At 31.4% G+C, this 18,739-nt stretch overlaps 1 protein-coding gene across 4 annotated transcripts in view; it reads right to left on the bottom strand.

The window, feature by feature from the left end:
* Positions 1-18,739, bottom strand: part of Anln (anillin, actin binding protein) — a 64,824-nt gene that overhangs the window by 21,583 nt on the left and 24,502 nt on the right. For 2 of the 4 annotated variants that reach the window (XM_048786457.1, XM_048786456.1), the window contains 13 exons: positions 15,953-16,066; positions 14,631-14,869; positions 13,808-13,953; positions 13,386-13,533; positions 12,579-12,714; positions 11,372-11,554; positions 9,717-9,843; positions 8,929-8,977; positions 8,782-8,838; positions 7,935-7,973; positions 7,638-7,659; positions 6,578-6,690; positions 5,113-5,166 (listed from right to left, as the gene is read on the bottom strand). In XM_048786457.1, coding sequence (XP_048642414.1) covers positions 5,113-5,166; positions 6,578-6,690; positions 7,638-7,659; positions 7,935-7,973; positions 8,782-8,838; positions 8,929-8,977; positions 9,717-9,843; positions 11,372-11,554; positions 12,579-12,714; positions 13,386-13,533; positions 13,808-13,953; positions 14,631-14,869; positions 15,953-16,066 — 1,427 coding nt within the window. The remainder of the gene's footprint in view (positions 1-5,112; positions 5,167-6,577; positions 6,691-7,637; positions 7,660-7,934; positions 7,974-8,781; positions 8,839-8,928; positions 8,978-9,716; positions 9,844-11,371; positions 11,555-12,578; positions 12,715-13,385; positions 13,534-13,807; positions 13,954-14,630; positions 14,870-15,952; positions 16,067-18,739) is intronic. The other 2 variants (XM_048786458.1, XM_015490227.2) reach the window with 2 other exon arrangements.

The raw sequence follows: 18,739 nt of genomic DNA, 5'->3' as shown, positions 1-18,739 counted from the left end.
GGGGGATTGGGGGGCGGATAAGGAAAGAATGAAGGAACTTTGTGCAGAAGGAGTGAGGGAAGGGGAGAAGGTGTGGGGATGGAAAGGACAGAGGAATGAGACAGACATTATTACCCTATACACACTACCAGTGTGACTCTGCACCATGTTCAGCCAGAGGAAAGAGAAGCTATGTTCCATTTGTGTACAGTATATCAAAATACATTCTACTGTCATGTACAACTAGTTAGAACAAATTAAAAAATTAAATTTAAAAAAAAGAAAAATACTCAAGACATGAAAAAGCATGAAAATATGGCCCTTATCAAGAGAAAAAAAAAAAAACATCAATAGCAAATCCAGATCCACAGATAATCTAAATGTTGAATCAGAATAAGAATTTAGAGCAAAAGATGGGCAAAAATGGGTTAAAAGGATACAGAATATCTGCAGAGAATTAAAAGCTGTAAAACAGGTCCAAATTCTGAAATTTCAAAACTAAAGAAAAAAGAGTTTCAATTACTTAGTAATTACTAGGTAGGCTTAATAGGAGACTGGGGTACCTCAGGAAAAAATTTAGATGGACTAGAAAACAGCTTATTAGAAATGATCTAAAATGAAGTACAAAGGAATAAAGAATTAAATGAAAATAAGAACATGCCATAACTTATAGGAAAGTAGTCAACAGTCTAATAGATTTCTCAGGAGCTCCAGTAAGAAGGTAGAACTGTGCAGAGGAAATATTAATGAGTTAGAATCTGCCAAAACTTACAAAATACACAACTACAGATCCATAAACCCTGAAGTCTAGAGCCAGTGAGAATTTCCTTCAGATATTAAGAAATTATAAAAACATTTTTGAATGAACAAAAACTAGAGAATTTATTTCCAGTAAATCTATACTACAAGAAATTTTTAAAAAGTTCCTCCTGAGAGTGCAAGGTTCCCAGATGGAAACCTGGATTTGCAAAGGAATAAAGAACACCATAAATGGTAAATACAAAAGGGCAACATTTTAAAACATAATTTTAAAATGTCATTTAAAAATTAATTAAAGAAAAAATGATGACAGTGCTTGATGGGAATTATAATAAAGAAGTAAAATATAATGGGATGGACAAATGGGATTATGGGATTATACTGTTGTGGGATTCTGTTATACGACCCATGATGTGGTGTAATAATATTTCAAGGCAGATTTCAATAGGTTTAGGATGCATACTGTAATTTTTAGCAACTACTAAAAAAAATAAATAGAAGGAAGTATACCTAAAATTCAACAGAGGAGATGAAAAGGATCACGAAAATATTCAAATATTAAATATTATCTTGAAGAAGGCAAGAAAGAAAAAACAAAGAAGCAAAAACAGATGAAACAAATAGAGGGAAAAAAAACAAGAAAATTGTCAACAAACTTTTTCTGTAAAGAACCAATTATCATTTTAGGCTTTGTAGACCATATGGTCTGTCACTTCCATTCAACTCTACCATTAGAGCATGAAGGCAGCCATAGACAACATAAAAACAAATGGCATAGCAGTGTCTCAAATAGTGTAATCACAAAAATAGACTGTTGAACTTTGCTAATAATAATAATAATTTATTAGTATTGGTCCATTTATTGTGACAAATGTAATGTTATTTTTTTTAACAAAAGAAAGTAGGCCACAAGCTAGATTTAGTCTGTGGGTTGTAATTTGCCCAACCCTATGGTAGTCTAAACCCAAACACACTAGTATGACATTAAATGTAAATGGACTAAACACTCCAGTGAAAGGACAAAATATTGTCAGACTAAACAACACATGACCATAAAAGATATTTAAAAAACATAAATCTGAAATATAGACACAAAGAGACTCAAGGATGAAAAAATAATAATATACACCAATGATAAAAAGCTATTTTGACTACATTATTAATATCAACAATGTAGACTTTAAAATAAAGGTCATCGGAGATGGCGTGAATAATTCATCAGTATGATACAATAATCCAAAACATTTATGCAGGTAGCTCTAAAATACATGAAGCAAAAACTTACCAAAGAGGGCTGGGGGTGTACCCAGCATGCTTGAGGCCATGAGTTTGATCCCCAGCATAACCCCCTACCACCCAAAATTGACAAAATTAAAATTAAATGTCTAAATACTGACTATGCTGCTCTTACTAGTTAAAAGTTTGGGAACTGATATTTTCTTCCAGCATGAAAATTCTCATAAGAAATAGTTTTAAATAAATCTTTCTTATCAATAGATTAATAGACACCTCATGTAAAAGCACTTTTTAAATTATAAAAGATGTTTAAACATATGTGACAATTTGAAATGATTTCAAATTTGAATTAGGGACTACAAATATAAGAAAAAATTCAACTGTATAGATTTCATCACTAGTATAAAATGGTAACATGTATATCTAAAGTGATATTCGCTTCTAGGTCAAAAAGGAAGAAAGATGCTATTTATTATCCATCATTTCGTCTGCCCTGTGAAAAACAATAACATTTTGAGTGGAATAATCTTAATTCAGTCTAAATTTAAAAGTTCTCACCATAGTGTTAGTTCATTACAATTTGATCCTCCAACCCAAAATAGGTAACTTAAAGGGAAATTCTAAGACCCCTCCCCAAATATGTGTGTGTACATATATATATAAATATTTTAAAAATTACAATTTATATATTATATATACACATATATAGATTCCAATCGACTAATTCCATGAAATAAACCTCTAACTTTAGACAACCATATGTAGAATCAAAACATCGTATTTTCAGTATACCCATTTCTTAAAACTTCTTTCTTTTCCATATTGTCAATTTTAAGTTCTTAGATTCTTTCCTCTCAATGCTAATTAATAAAATTTCATTTTTTAGCCCAGAGAATGCTGGAGATAAAAAATCTCAGAAAGATGAGGGGAAAATGTACCTTACTGCTTTAGAGATTTGGAAAAGTAGACAATATTCTTGATTAGAAGCTTGTCCTGATAAAGAAGAGAATTGAAAATATTCACAAAACCGTCAAGCTTACTGTCCCCTGTCAAGTGTGGAGAATTGCATGAAAAGATTATAATTCTAATCTGTTTAAGGAGTCCACACTTCAACTGTGTTATAAAACATAACTTATGACTAGGTTGAATGTTGTCATTAATTATACACGGTATATGTACTATTTTAATCACAGAGGCCAACAGATAGAAACTTAACAGCTTTAGAATGCCTAATCACTCTACCTCCAATCCCAAAATTCTATAATTCCAATTGGTTGTTTTACTTCATAAATGTTTGCTCAAATAATGTTTAAATTAACATCTCTATTTCCTAAAAGTCTTAATGCCTAAGAAGTTCATTTAGGTCAGATGATAAGCTCTGGATTTGTTAAGATAGAAGGCTGCCTCAATTATTTAGCTCTTTTGTGATATCAGAGACCAAACCCAGGGCCTCACACATGCTGGACAAGCAATCTAGCTCTTCTTGAAAGTCATTTGGCAAAGCTTAAGTTTCATGAATAAAGGTCTTGCAAATCTTTTTTTAGATTAAAAAAAAAAAGAAGAAGAGGGATGAGCTTTGAGATGTCATTTTCCCTTTATCCATAAAAAGTATAATAAAACTATGAGTGTTCTGGATTCCCTAGAGAAAGATTTTGTGACTCCAGGATGTCAGGCTTTAAAGCAGATATCTATAACCTCAAATCAGATGGCAATCCACTATTAGTGATATCTTAAATCTGTGAAGCAAACAACCTAGGTTAACCTCAAAAGACATTCCTTTCTGAAGGGTATATCAGAGATAACCTTTATGCCGTTGGTCAAGGCACCAATAAAATAGACAGATACTGTCTTATACTAAAAGTAGGACATGAGAGACCTGTCTACTCTCCCAAAGTCAATTAAATCAGAATATTTATATGAGCAGAAAAGGTCTTACATTTTCCCCATCAACTTACTAAGCATATAAACTTTACTATCTATTGAAATATTCTTCTATATCAACCAAAAGCTATTGGAATAAATATTTGCTTTTCCCCATCACTCACAAAAGCACATTTAGGACAAATTTTACATTGAAATGGTTTTTAATTCAGAGACTTAAGAGTAAAAGACAACCAATTAAATTCAGTTATTTGATTTTGCACTCAACCATATGGTTGGTAATTTAAGTTATAATTACAAAGAAGTTATTAAGAGAATGGAAATATAATATTAATTTTTAAGTGTAACATTTTGAATTAAAATGGCAGCCAAAAATTTTTCTAAAGAACAGTCTATACTTAAGATGTCAATGAAGTCTCATTTTAGAGATTAATGAAATCGCCTACATATGTGAAAATTGGCTATGTGACTATACCAAACAAGGAATACAGTTCATAGAACCCAATTCTTATGCTTATCTGATTTGCAAATTTTATTTTAAGAATTTAAAATAAGAACTAAGTAGAACAAATAAAAATAATTTTAAAAAGAATTTAAAATTTAAAAAAATACTATCCAGCATTTTGTCAATTAGCATTTCTATATTCCCACAAAATGTTTGCACTGATCTTTTACAAGAATAGCAAATCTTTTTAAAGTCTTCTAAATAAATGCTCATATTCAATATAATTTTAGTGTTAAGTACATTTTAATTTCAAAATTAATATGCAAAGTATCATCTATAACAATATACCAATTAGCCAACCAAGAACATGAAAGTTTTCTACTTTTATTTAAAAATATCAACAATAGCTTTTTCAGTACACGAAAAATCAAAAATATTGAATAATTTTAGTTTTAAACATAGTTACTAATTTGGTAGTCTAATTGGTACTTGGAAAAAAAAAACAAAGGGACCACAGAATTTTAAAGAATTCATAACTAGATGAAAGCATATAGGCAGAAAAAAAACCCAAATACCAAACATGCATTTATAAAAGAGAGAACTTTCAAAGAAAAATTTAAAGAATTATGAGAATGGAGAAAAAGATGCCCATTTGTAAGAGTCCAAAGAAGGTATTATGTACTTAATGTCCTTAGTTATTCAAAATAACCAAAAAGATATCAGAATAGTTAGTAAAACAAATATGCAAGAACCAAAAATGAAGAACTGATTTTTTTAAGCACATTAGTTTTAAGCAAAGAAAACATGGCAACCTTTTCCTGGAACAAATAGCCCAGTAGCTCTCGCTCTTTTACATCATAATTTATCTAAAACAAACAACAAAAAGACAAAGAAAAAAAAAGACCCAGGATCACTCAATTTGTTAAACTACCTGAAATACTATATAAAAAGTTACATAAATTTTTAGAAATTAGCATGTTAAAATACATTTATTCATTAACAGTAGTTAAAATTTCAAATATAGTCTGCTTTTTGTCCACCAACTAAAAGAAATTTTTTTCATAGAATTTTAAAGTTGAGCTTCTTTTTGCAAACATAATATTCTACTAGGATACCAAGACCTCTGAGAAATAAAGTAACTTTGCATAATGTTTTCTTCTTTTCTTGATCATGGAGATTAAAGATTGAACTCAGGGCACTTTACACTGAGCTACATTCCCAGCCCTTTTTATTTTTTATTTTGAGACAGTATCTCTTTGAGTTGCTTGGGGCCTCATTAAGATTCTGGGGGTGCTTAGTACATCTGTAATTCTAGCAGCTGTGAAGGATGCAAGTTCAAAGACAGCCTCAGCAACTTAAGAGAGGCTCTAAAGCAACTTAGTGAGACCCTGTCTTTAAATAAAATATAAAAAGTTTTGGGGATGTGGCCCTGTAGTTAAGTGCTCCTAGGTTAGATACCCAGGACCAAAAACAATAACAACAAAAAAGATTCTAAAGCTGGCCTGGAACCTGCAATCCTCCTGCCTCCCAAGTCATTGGGACTTTAGGCAAGGATCCCCGTGTCCAGCTCTTGTTTAATGTTAAAGAGTGAATTACTAGCAGAGCAAATACTAGAAATCAGGCCTTCTAACTTTTCGTTACTTCTTCACCTCTATATTATGACTTCAGATATCTCTTATGGTAATATAAATATCAAAGACAAATATTGCATGTACATTCTCATATATGTAAGTTTTTAAAAGTCAATCTGAATGTAGAACAGTGAGAGTTGAGAATGGGAGGGAGGGTAGGGAGGGTAGAGCATACTCAAGCACAATTAGAAGGAAGATGTTCTAGTGCTCCACAGCACAGTGGAGTGACCATAGTTCATAATAACCTATATTTTATGAAGAACTATAAGACAAGAGTTTGAAAGCTCCAAACATAAAGAAATAAGAAAACAGAAATGCTAATTACCCTGAATTGATCAGTATATACTGTACATATCTATTAAAATAAGCATACTATAACCATAAATATGTATAATTATTACATGCTAATCAAAAATTTAAGGAATTAAAATTAAAAATACATATTTGTAAAAAATACTATATTACATAGCAGGAGTCAAACCAAGTGCCTCTAGTTTGTTCACTCCTTAAAATGGTCTTATTAGCTATTCAAAAGTTTAGTCATATCACATTATGGTGAAAAAAATTCTCAATAGTGATGTAATGCAGATCTGAACTTTGAAGCTTTTAATTTGGGAAGTACAGGAAAGAAGTTTCTTAGGATTACCTTTTCCAAAGCAAACTTAGTGTTTCCTACTGAGGATAATGACAGTGTGTAAGATCCAACAAGAGCAAAGTTGCTGGTACGCACAGCATTGAGACCTCCTGGACTGGCCATAACTGTAAAGAAAGAAGAAATACAGTACAATCCAAAGTGACTTTTGTAAATATAAAGAAGAATTCCTCACCCCATCCTAACAGAATAAAATTAGATTGCCACAGAGAAAACTGCCTCATTTTCCTCCATTTTTAAATATGGGGGGGAATAAAATATCAACACATAAAATATCAACACATAAAGAAGGAAAACTATTCAGAATTTTATCTTTTTAATTTGAGGTACAGACATACCTACATTTTGAATGGTTATTTTTTAAAGACACAGACCTAAAAATGAATACATACAAAGCAATTTTCCCATAAGAAATATTGAAGAGACTTCAATTGCTATTAATCATCCAGGGTGACATAATTAAAAGCAGAGGCTATCTCTGCATAGGACTTCTTAGTAACTCCCATGCCATAAAGAAGACACTAATAACCCAAAGTAGGTGAGTAAAACAACTTCATTCTAAACCCCTATGGAAAATTTAGATATAAAGCCATTCTAGATAAAGCCTCTCCTGGCTTATTGGTGCCCCAGTTTCCAGTAAACTAGAATGAAGCTTTTCTGACATAATACCAGTCATGATCAGTAAAGTTTAAAAAAGTAAACTCCACTACATGGCTAGCACCCAACAAATTTTAACCAACAAGAGAATTAGGAGTGAAGAGTAATGCTACCTGCTGGAATTGCCAGGTGACTATCACATGTGTACTGATACCATAGCATAAATAATGTAAAGATTGGTAGCCTATGTTGGTAACTAAGAAATGTACAACCAGACTATCTGTTATTCCAGCCAATAACCTTAAATGTTACTTTTAAAAAATACACAAAAACATTATCCCAAACAAGACCAACATAAACTCTTATAAGTCAAGATAGCCCATCCATAAATGGATATATTTATATATGTAGAAAAATGCTCATTTCTAAAGTTTCAAATAGTCCAGGATCCACTCACCAGAAGATTGAAGGTTGCTCTTCTAAAATAAATAAATAAACATATATAAAGAAGAAACATAAGTTATTTCCTTTATTTGATATGAAGATTTAAGTATTAAGTATAAAACCTTAACACTACAAAAACTACATTTCCAAAAACATTTTTTCCTATATAAATATTGAGAGCTTTCCCCCCATTAATATATTTTAAATATTTTCACAGTACTAAGGGCTTTATAATTAGCTAACCAATTTATAATCATAAGTGTAAGATGAAATTCTTCAAGAAATCCCAATTTCTTAAAATTTTACTTACTGTGGTTATGGAGGTGAGGAGTCTTTTTGGAGTAATAGCCTAGAAGAAAAAATATATTCATTTATTTCCAATTTTGTGATTCAGAGTTTAAAACTAACTTAATGTTGTATACATTCTCTCCGCCCCTGTCTCTCTCCTTTCTGGCTTCCATGTGATGATCAGGTTTCTTCCCCTTCCAACATGATGTCTTGCTCACCTCAGAGTAAGAGCAATGGAGTTAGAAATCACAAACTAAGTCTCTGAAACCATGAGCCCAGAATAAACTTTTCCTCAAATACGCAAAAAACATAAAAACTAACTTTGAGATGTTTCCACAGAAAAGTAACTTTAATTCTTTAATATGAATATATCATCCTTTATAGATTGTTCCCTATTGCTATTCCTTTCTTATTAGTGCTAAAAAAACAAACAACAAAGCCTATAATTTTCATTTTTCTTCATTTTATTTTTACAACTGAAAGTCAGAAGAAACAAATTTTTAAGAAATTATGACTTAGGCAAAGAACAAGAATATAGACTTGGAAAGTTAGAAACCAAGCTGGAGGTTCTGTTTCTTATTATTCTGCACAAGTAACCACATCATTCATTAAGTACTGGTTTAGAGTAATGAGTGAGATAAGAATACAGAAGAAAGCACTGGGGAAAAGTTCTAGGTAGTTTTAAAAGTCAGCTATCAGGTACACACAGACAAAAGAGACTTATCTAGACTGAGTATATCAGGAGCTTACACTTAAAATCATGATTACTCACTATAAATTTACTTTCAGTTTACTAAAAATTATAAATCAATTAAAATTAATAATTATTCCTGCTTAAAATATTTTTACTAGGTATCTATAATTCTCACCTTGGACTTAGATGTTTTTTTCTTCTTATCAGCACCTGAGGAATCTTTCTTCTGTACCTATACACAAACCCAAAATACAATTAGCTTGATCTTCTGTCATTAAGAAAAATATACTATTGGTTAGTTTAGAAAGTTTTAATGGCTTACCAAGCTATAAACTTCAATATTTATTTGAAAGTCATTGGACACATCTTGCCTGAAAAATAATTAAATAAAACGTTTTTTGTTTTTTGTTTTTTAAAAAAAAAAACCTAAATTGTACCTTTGCAAATGTCACAAATACTGTTGTTACAAGACTCTGAAAGTAAAGGAATCCATTGTGTTTTTTAACTAGAGACAATAAAAATGGACAAGAATAATCTGGGTGTTTTTTTTTCCATTAATACAAGTCAGAACTTTATAACTCCAGATCTTACATTATAAAAGCAAAATTTGTTTTCAAATTAAATTTTGACTCTGTACTTTTCAAAATAAATCTAAAATCTTTCAATTGAGACTGAATATTAAGTACATTATTAGATTTAAAGCATACATAAAAAATTGTGGTCCAGATTTAATGTGTATAACACTTCAAAATATAAAATATTTATAGTCACATGGAAAAAATGTGCTACTCACTAGAAACATGAGAAACATGTAAAAAAGTAAAACCAAAAAGAGGCAGGATATACAGTTCAGTAGTAGTGCATTTGCCTAGAATGTATAAGGTCCTGGCTCAATCCCCAATACCACCAAAAAAAAAAAAAAAAAGGAAAACTGAGTTATTTGTCCACATTTTAAAGATTATTAAGGGCTGGTGAGTAACTCAGTGGTAGAATGCATGCACAGGCCATGGGTGGGGAGGAGGGTACTATAAATGTCACCTGCATGCTTAGTCTACATTAATTTAATTAAAAGAAAATATGTCTGAACCACAAAAAGACTAATTTACTTACAAAGTAAATGTAGTAGTGAATGTCAGAGCATCGCCATTAAGAGAGTTTGAAGTACTTGCTAATGGTGTGGCTACCATATTTTCAGCTCCTGCTTTTAGCATAATTAAGTAATAGTAATTTGCTGCATCTGTAAGAAATAACACATTACATAATTAGCACAAGTAATATCAGATTTAGTTAACTGGCATTCTGGAAGACCAAAGTAATAAAGTCATATGGCAACTGACTTACATAAAGTTTGCATTTAAAATCAATAAAAATTAATTTTCAGAAACAAAAAGTAAGATATAATCTGACAGCTATAACCTTGGAATAAATATCATCAAGGTCTCTTCCAATTATGTAAGTTGAAATAACTTTACTCCACATTACTCAATTTTTGCTTACTCTGAATTTTACTTAATGACCCCTAATTCTTTTGCTAATACTATATACCTCCAAAGGATAAATTATGGTTTATTATTTCAAAACTGGAATTAAAATAATATGAAAGTTACACTGTGACAAATTCTAATAAAAACCTGAACTATTATTTCACTATTTATCATTAAATAATCACATATGTCAAGATCCATACTAAATTATCAGTTGTTTTTTGTCCACAATATATCAAAATCAGAAAACTACAACAATTAGAACTGAAATTAGCTCATTCCTACAATAACACTCACACTTTTATTTTACTCTCCAAATACCTCAAATTCACTTCTCACCTATGGCTAGTCTTCTGTTTCCTCAAAAAGAAAAGTTCTACACACATTAAAATTTAAAAGAACCTTAAAAATGATGTTTATCCAACATTTAATAAAATTTTAAGCTTACTATACTTATACATCTCTCTTTTCAGATTCTACTGTCATATTGCCCTGGTATCCACTTGGCTCAGAAAAAAATTTTACTAGAATACATATTTTTTAAAGTTTATAGTGATTATTCAATCCAGAGGGCAAAGGAAATATTTCAATAGAAGAATCTCCACTGAGGCACTCCTGACCCACACAATAGTAATTCAGAATTTATAAAACAATGAAGTGAATTTAAAATAGAATACGGTAAGCAAAATAAGTTCTTTGAAATGTTCCAGTACATTTCTACAATAAAATTAATTAATAAAAGTCAAATGGTCTGCTCTGTCATCTTCAGAAAATATTTTACGTCTAAATTTACATTTAGCCTTACTTATAAATAGGTCTATATCCATTATTGTACAGACTGGCAACCTCAGTTATCAAATATTCCCTTATTTTTTTATACACATTACCTTTTAAAAAAAAACTTTCCAGAATCAATTTTAGTGTTTAAATCACAACACATAATTTTCTAAAAATAAATTTTGAAGGCATATGATAATCATTTAATCTCTTTGCTCTTGTTAGATACACAAAACAGTAGAGTGTATTTTGACATTCTAATTAGGATCCATTCTTGTGGTTGAACATATGTGGAGTTTCACTGGTTGTATATTCATACATGAACATAGGAAAGTTATGTTCAATTCATTCTTATACATACATGTTGATAAAAGAATCTTTGAGGTTCAAAAAACAAGCTTTGCTTCTTTATACATGTGCTACTTGTACCTTATACAAATTCAATCTAAGTGAAGTTCATAATTTAACATGCTGTTGTTAATGGGAAAAAAAAAATCACAATACCTGGCTTCTGAGCTGTACTGCACACAAAATCTGCTTTTAGAGGCAAGCGGATCTCTGACAAAGTAACTGATCCTTTGGATGGGACAAATTCACTCTGGAATATGGAATCAGCCTTATTCTTCCTCTGAGGCCCTTCATTCTTCAGTTTATTCAGCTGATCAATCAAAAGCGTTCTCTTCTCAGCTAAGTAAAAATAGCGAGTGAATATCCCAATTCAAGAAAACACACTGATGTGGCAATTGTACATAAGACCAGCAATAAAATCAGTAACTCTTTTGTGATAAATGTTTGGTAAAATCTCAATTGTTCATCTATTTTACCAAGTCTTAATTTAATTCTTCAACTTTTGACCATCTTTCTGGTGTGGTATCATCTTTCCAATTGAACACACTTTGTCATTATCACAAACATACACAGAGAGAGATGGACATATAATATGTGCATATATACCACACACACACACACACACACACACACATACACACACACATTTAGGATATTCTAATTCCAGTTACCTTTATCTTTCATGCAAATTTCATTTTATTTTATATGGAAAATAAAACTTTATAAGAAACAAATAACAGATCAAATGAAACAGCTGGGTGTAGTGGTATATGACTATAATTCCAACAACTTGAGAGGCTAAGGCAGGAGGATCACAAATTTGAGGCCAGCCTCAGCAATTTAGCAAGACCCTAATAAGCAACTTAGTGAGAGTCTGTCTCAAAATAAAAATATAAAAGGCTGGGGATATAGCTCAGTGACAAAGTGCCTCTGGGTTCAATCCCCAATACCAATAAAAAAGAGAAAAGAAAGTCTTTTCTTTAAAATTAGAGATTTCTTAAGTCAAACTCAGAAAGTTAAGGGTACTGTGTTTTCTCTCATACGAAGAAGCCTATAAGGAAAAAAGGAAATGAAGATGGGGAAGACCCCATGAAAATGAAAGGGAGCATAGTAGAGAAAAGGGACCAAGGGGTAGAAGGAGGGGAGACAAAGGGGCTAAGTACTGTGAAGTGATAGTAGCCAAATTATATTGTTAAATTGTATATTGTATGAATATGTAAAAACAAATTCCATCAATATGTACAACTATAATGTACCAATTTAAAAAATGGGGAAAAAATTAGAGATTTCTGAATATACCAGAGGAAATAAGTTTTCCCTGATTAGTGACATTTTTTTAATTTTTCAGGTATATCACACATACTTGCAATTAAAAGAAGTCTTTCTGCTTCAGCTTCTTCTAGGGACCCTTTCCCATGCTCTTCATCAACACAACAGTTAAGAGCCTGGCTAGCTTGATAGATCACTGTCTGCTGCAAATTTATTTCATTATTGAGTTCCTAGAGACACATAAATGAGAGGAGGGAAAAGTACACATTTTAATCATCATTTTCAGTTTATTTAAGCTTGAATTCTAACTAATGTAATTGGGTAGTTTCCAAATTTTTCAAAGAGTAAAATCAAAAGGTTAGTTTCACTGCTCAGGTTTCTAGACTATGTACCAAAACCATTTAATAAATAAATTAAACTATAAACACTTTTTCCAGTAAAAGACTCTATCCAACAAGGTAGAAATGAAGAAAATATTTTCTTAACATAAAAAGAATACTTGAGGCACCAAATAAATTTCAAACTTTACCATCATCCAATTAATAGCTATAATTTAAAGATATTTGTAACCAACATGTTTTAAAAGAAAATTTCAGAGTTGGAATGTAGCACAGTGGGAGAATACTTCCTCTATTCATGAAGCCTTGGGTTTAATCCCTAGCACTGCAAAAAATAAAAATTAATAAATATTTCAGCAATATGAAACAAGCTTCTGACTTTTCCAAAAAGAGTATCTTTGGGAAATTAAACCAAATTCAAGAGAGATTTACTTAGCTCCTGTGTCAGATACTCTTCTATTCATTTAAGGTATAGAAAGGAAGAAAACTGGGCCATTGACCTCAAAGAATTCACAATCTAGTGCAAGAAACATCCTAAATCCCCTTTCTCTGGAAGTGCATACCTGCATTTTCTGTTTGATATTAACTTGACCTGAAAAGGCATTCTTTTTTTCATCTAATTTTGAAGTAACATCTTCTTTCCGAACAATCACTTGCTTTATGGAAGGACGGTCTGTTTCTTTGAATCTTTGAGACCTATATGCATCAATGCTTCAGGAAAAGTTAGACTCTGTTAGAAATCCAGCAACACACTGAGCTTTATCCATTATTGAACATGTCAACAGAATTTGATAAAATTAAACATATCAGCAGAACATTTCACCACCATGGAAATGCCATTTGGTGAATGAGACTGAAAAGTTATTCCAAATTTTTATACAGGTAAGTTATTAATAACATTATAAATATAAATGGTAATACAACTTATGTATTGTATCTAAACCGTGAACTTGAGTGAACCAATACCTTCCCCAAATCACCTTACCTATAAAGAAGATCACGATCTTCAGAACCAATGCTATCACCAGATTCAGCTCGAGGAACACGGGTTCTCTGGAACTTTCCTGGTTTTGGACTCTCATCGCTTGTATGAGTATCTCTCAATTCCAATTTAGGTGAGGAAACTAAATTCTGCAGGAGCACATCAGATATGGGTAGATTTTATGGATGATTAACATTGATTCTAAATGATAATTCATTTAATTCTAAAAAGAATGAATTCTTCATTATTAGGAAATAAATATTCAACAAGTCAACTGACTCACTGTAAAACCAAAGGACTTTGAAAATAAATTCCTAAAAAGAAAATGAATAATGGTTCAAAGATAAGTGAAACCTACATTGGTAACTTTTTAAAAAAATATGTCAATCAATGTCCAGAGCTGCAGTTATCCAATTTAGGGTGACAGCTAATGATAGTAATTAGCTCTCAATGAATGTTAGTTATGTCTGGTGCTAAACACTAATATATTAACATAATTTAATATTCACATCAACCCTCTGATATAAGTACTATTGTAAACCTCATTTAATGAATGAGGGAACTATTTGAAGAGAGGTTAAATAACAATAAATGTCAGAGCCAAGATTTATAACCAATGTCTGCCCTTGTAAGCCATATTACTATTTGGAGATTAAGAAAAACAGCAAAATACTGAAGAGTTTTAATCTCTTCAGAGAATGTTCATTAGTTTTACAAAATCTCCTTAACTACAAAGTGCCAAATCCCCAATGAAGCAGGATGGGAGGATCTAATATTAACTCATTTATTTTTGTCATGGGCCTGTTTACATTTAGTCTTTTCTTACCTCTGGACTTACCACACCAACTGTCTGTGCTAACGGAGCAAGTAAAGACATTGAGGAGATATTCAATGCATCTTCCTGCTCTTCATTGCTTTCTGCTTCTGCTTGATCCATCTCCTCTTGACTCTTTTCCATATCTAGCTCACCTTCTTCAAGGACATCACTGAAGATATCATTAATTACTTTTGAACTGTTGATATCATCCTCATCATCCACACTCAACTCAATTTCACGTACCACTTCTGAAAAATATGAGTGGATTCCATTTAAGGCTTTAAGAAGAGAAAGCAAAGGAGATCTAACATTCATGTGCTTACTAAATAAACACGACAAAAAAATGCTGAGGAAAAGCACTTCTCATTTCAACAAAATTCTACTAACAAATGAAACAAAGAAATTTTTCTAAGTTCAAATAACATTTTCTAAGAAATGAAGGTTGAGTCCATCAAAAGCTGATTCAATGTCTTGGATTTAGTAGAGAATATTAAATTTAAGAACTCAAATTATAGGATAATATACAAAAGATTCAGACTTTCAAAACATGTTCTTTCAAATGACTTTTTTCATATTGGTGCGGGTTGCTTTTTCACCTGGGTGACAAAAATAGGCAAACACTAATGTCACATAGGGCAGTTCTAAAATAAGCCTTCGGGGCCACTAAACTCCCTAATAGCACCTGCAGAATATGGCAGTCCCATTCCCTATGAAAGTGAATGGCAGTCCTAAACAGATTTTCACAGGGGTGAAACAATTACCTAACAATTACTGCTAATAATACCACAGAGATTTTTGTGGAAGCTAGATATATCCTAGTTTAAAAAAAAAAAAAAGAATATTATAAAATCACATTTTTAAAATACAGGACACTGTATATTTGAATATGTAATTCTAATATATTAATTTTTATAATGTGGCCAAAGTTATAAGAAATAAAGAATAGTGGTACATATACACAGTGGAATATTATTCAGCTATAAATAAGAATGAAATTATGGCAAAGGTCGAATGTTCCCTCTGACATGCAGATGCTGACTCACAATAGGCTAGGGGGTGGGAGGTAGAGGTTCACCAGATTGGACAGGGAGGAATAGAGTAAAGGGAGGGAGATGGGAATGGCAAAGACAATAGAATGAATCAGACATAATTTTCCTACATTCATATATGAATACACAACCAGTGTAACTCTACAACATGTACAACCACAAGAAAGGGAAGTTATACTCCATGCATGTATGATATGTCAAAATACACTCTACTGTCCTGTGTAACTAAAAAGAACAAATAAAAAATTAAAATTAAAAAAAAAATGAAGAATAAAAACCAACCAGTCTTCTGTTCAACCTTTGGGTTTGATGTTGTTACTTTTAAGGACTTTTCCTCTTCTAAAAACAATGTTATTTTCAAAGGACTAGACTTCGTCATTTTGCACTCGGTAGAACCTAAAACAATTTTTGAGAAAGACTGCATTAAAAGACATAACAACCTAGAATTTTTAAATTAAGGAATCATCTTTTTATTATAAAACTATGCCTTTAAGATATTCAAATGTAGAAATATGGAGAGAACCTTCTAAATATACCTGTCCTCACTTGACTTTCCTATCTCTTCCTCCCCACTGAGATAAAGAAAGGGGACACCAATATTACCAGGTTATTGTTTTTTTCATTCAGTTTTCCCTGTATGTAGAAATGTGCATATCTTTTATTTTATTTTATTTTATCAGAAGGTGATCATACTATACTGTTTTGCAATTTTTCACCTTTTAAAAAAGTGTCAATAAAATCACTCAAAAACTAGGACTAGAAGAAATCTACTTGCTTCATAATAAAGTCCACAGCTTTATTACAACTTTATTTACAGGCAAACACCTGTAAACCCAAAGACTCAGGAAGCTGAGGCAGGAAGATCTTGAGTTCAAAGATAGTCCTCAGCTACTTAGCAAGGACCTAAGCAACTCAGTTAGACCATGTCTCTAAATAAAATATAAAAAAAAGGCTGGGGATGTGGCTCAGTGGTTAAGCACCTCTGGGTTCAAGACCTCACCAGTACAGGAAAAAAAAAAAAAAAAGGTCCTCAGTCAAAATTATACTCAATACTCAATAGTCCTCTAAGATTAGCAACAAGGCAAAGATGACTGCTGTCACTACTTCTATTCAACAGAGCATTGAACATTCTAGCCAAAGCAATTAGGTAAGAAAAAGAAAATTATATGCATCCATATTACAAAGGAAGAAGTAAAATTATCTCTGTTCACAAATGATAGCATCTAATATATTGAAAATCCTAAAGATTCTATCACACCAAAATAAAAAGAAAAAACTGTTAGAACTAATAAGTGAAGCAAAGTCACAGGATACAAAATCAATGCATAAAAATCAGTTGAGTATGTATACAGAAACAGTGAAAAATCCGAAAAGGAAATTTTGAAAACAAATCCATTTACAATTATGCCAAAAAAGAATAAAATGCTTAGAAATAAATCTAACCAAGTTGTTGAAAGGCTTATACTCTGAAAATATAAAACATTGCTTAAAAAGAATTTAAGGAAGACACAAATAAAAGGAAAGACACCATGTTCATGGATTAGAAGATTTAATATTGTTACTATGTCAGCATTATCCAAGTAACCTATAGATTCAATGCAATTCCCATCAAACCCTAATTAGCATATTTTTCAGATATTAAAAAACAAAGCTATATCCTAAAATTCATAAGGAATCTAAAGGGAACTGAATATCCAAAATATTTTTTAAAAAGAACAGAGCTAGAGGATTTATACTTCTTGATTAAAAATTTATTATAAATCTACAATAACCAATGCCCTATGGTACTGGCACAAAGACAAACATACAGATCAACAGAACAGAATAGGTGGCTGAAGTTGTACCTCAGTGGTAGAGTGCTTGTCTAGCACATATGAGGCACTGGGTTCAATCCTCAGCACCATAAAATAAATAAATAAGTAAAGGTATTGTGTCCATCAACAACTGAAAAAAAAAAAAATTAAAAAATAGAACAGACTAGAGAACACAGAAATGAAACTTCATATATATGATCAAATGATTTTCAAAAAGGGCATCAAGAGAATTCAAAAGGAAAAGAAGAGTTTCTTCAAGAAATGATGCTAGGAAAATTGGATATACACATGCAATACAATGAAGTTAGACTCTTACAACACACTTAAAAATTAACTCCAAATAGATTAAAGACTCAATGTAAGACACAAAAGTATAAAATTTATAAAAAGAAAACAGGAAAAAAGCTTTACAACATTGGATTTTACAATATTTTCTTGAACATAAACCCAAAAGAAGACAATAGCAACCCTCCCCCCCCAAAATCAGATAGATTGCATCAAACTTAGAAACTTTTGTGTGTCAAAAAATATAATCAACAGATGCAAAAGGCAACCTATGGATTAGCAGGAAATATTTACAAATTATATATCTGAGGAAGGGGTTAATATTCAGAATGTATAAATAACTTCTATAACTCAATAACAATATATCAAAGGATTATAAAATAAGAAAAGGATTTGCATTACATATCTCCAGAGATGAATTCAATTGCTCAAAATTGAATGGAAAGATGTTAAATATCACTATTCAGAGAAATACAAATAATAACCACAATGACATATCACCCATATCATCATTAAGATGACTATTATTAAAAGAAAAAAGAAAAGAAAGGAAAAATACTTCAAAATAGAAAATAACAAAGCATTGGTAAGAAGTGGAATAACTGAAGACCTTGGGCGCTCTTGGTGGGAATATAAAATGGTGCCACTGCTATGGAAACAATATGGTGATTCAAGATCAGTCTCTGCAACTTGGTGAGGCCCATAGCAACTTAGTGAGACCCTGCCTTCAAATTTTTTTTTAAATATTTATTTTTAGGTGTAGATGGACACAACACAATGCCTTTATTTTTAAGTGGTGCTGAGGATCAAACCCGGGTCCCACCCGCGCTAGGTGAGTGCTCTACCGCTGAGCCATAATCCCAGCCCCAGCTGCCTTCAAATTTAACAAAAAATAAAAAAGCCTGGGGATATAGCTCAGTGGAAAAGTGCCTGGGGTCAATCCCCAGTACAAAAAAAAAAAAAAAAAAAA

Source organism: Marmota marmota, unplaced genomic scaffold (genome assembly GCF_001458135.2).
Source record: "Marmota marmota marmota unplaced genomic scaffold, marMar, whole genome shotgun sequence".
In the NCBI taxonomy this organism is placed as follows: domain Eukaryota; kingdom Metazoa; phylum Chordata; class Mammalia; order Rodentia; family Sciuridae; genus Marmota; species Marmota marmota.
The sequence above is the reverse complement of the archived record's forward strand: the minus strand, read 5'-3'. Positions and strand labels throughout refer to the sequence as shown.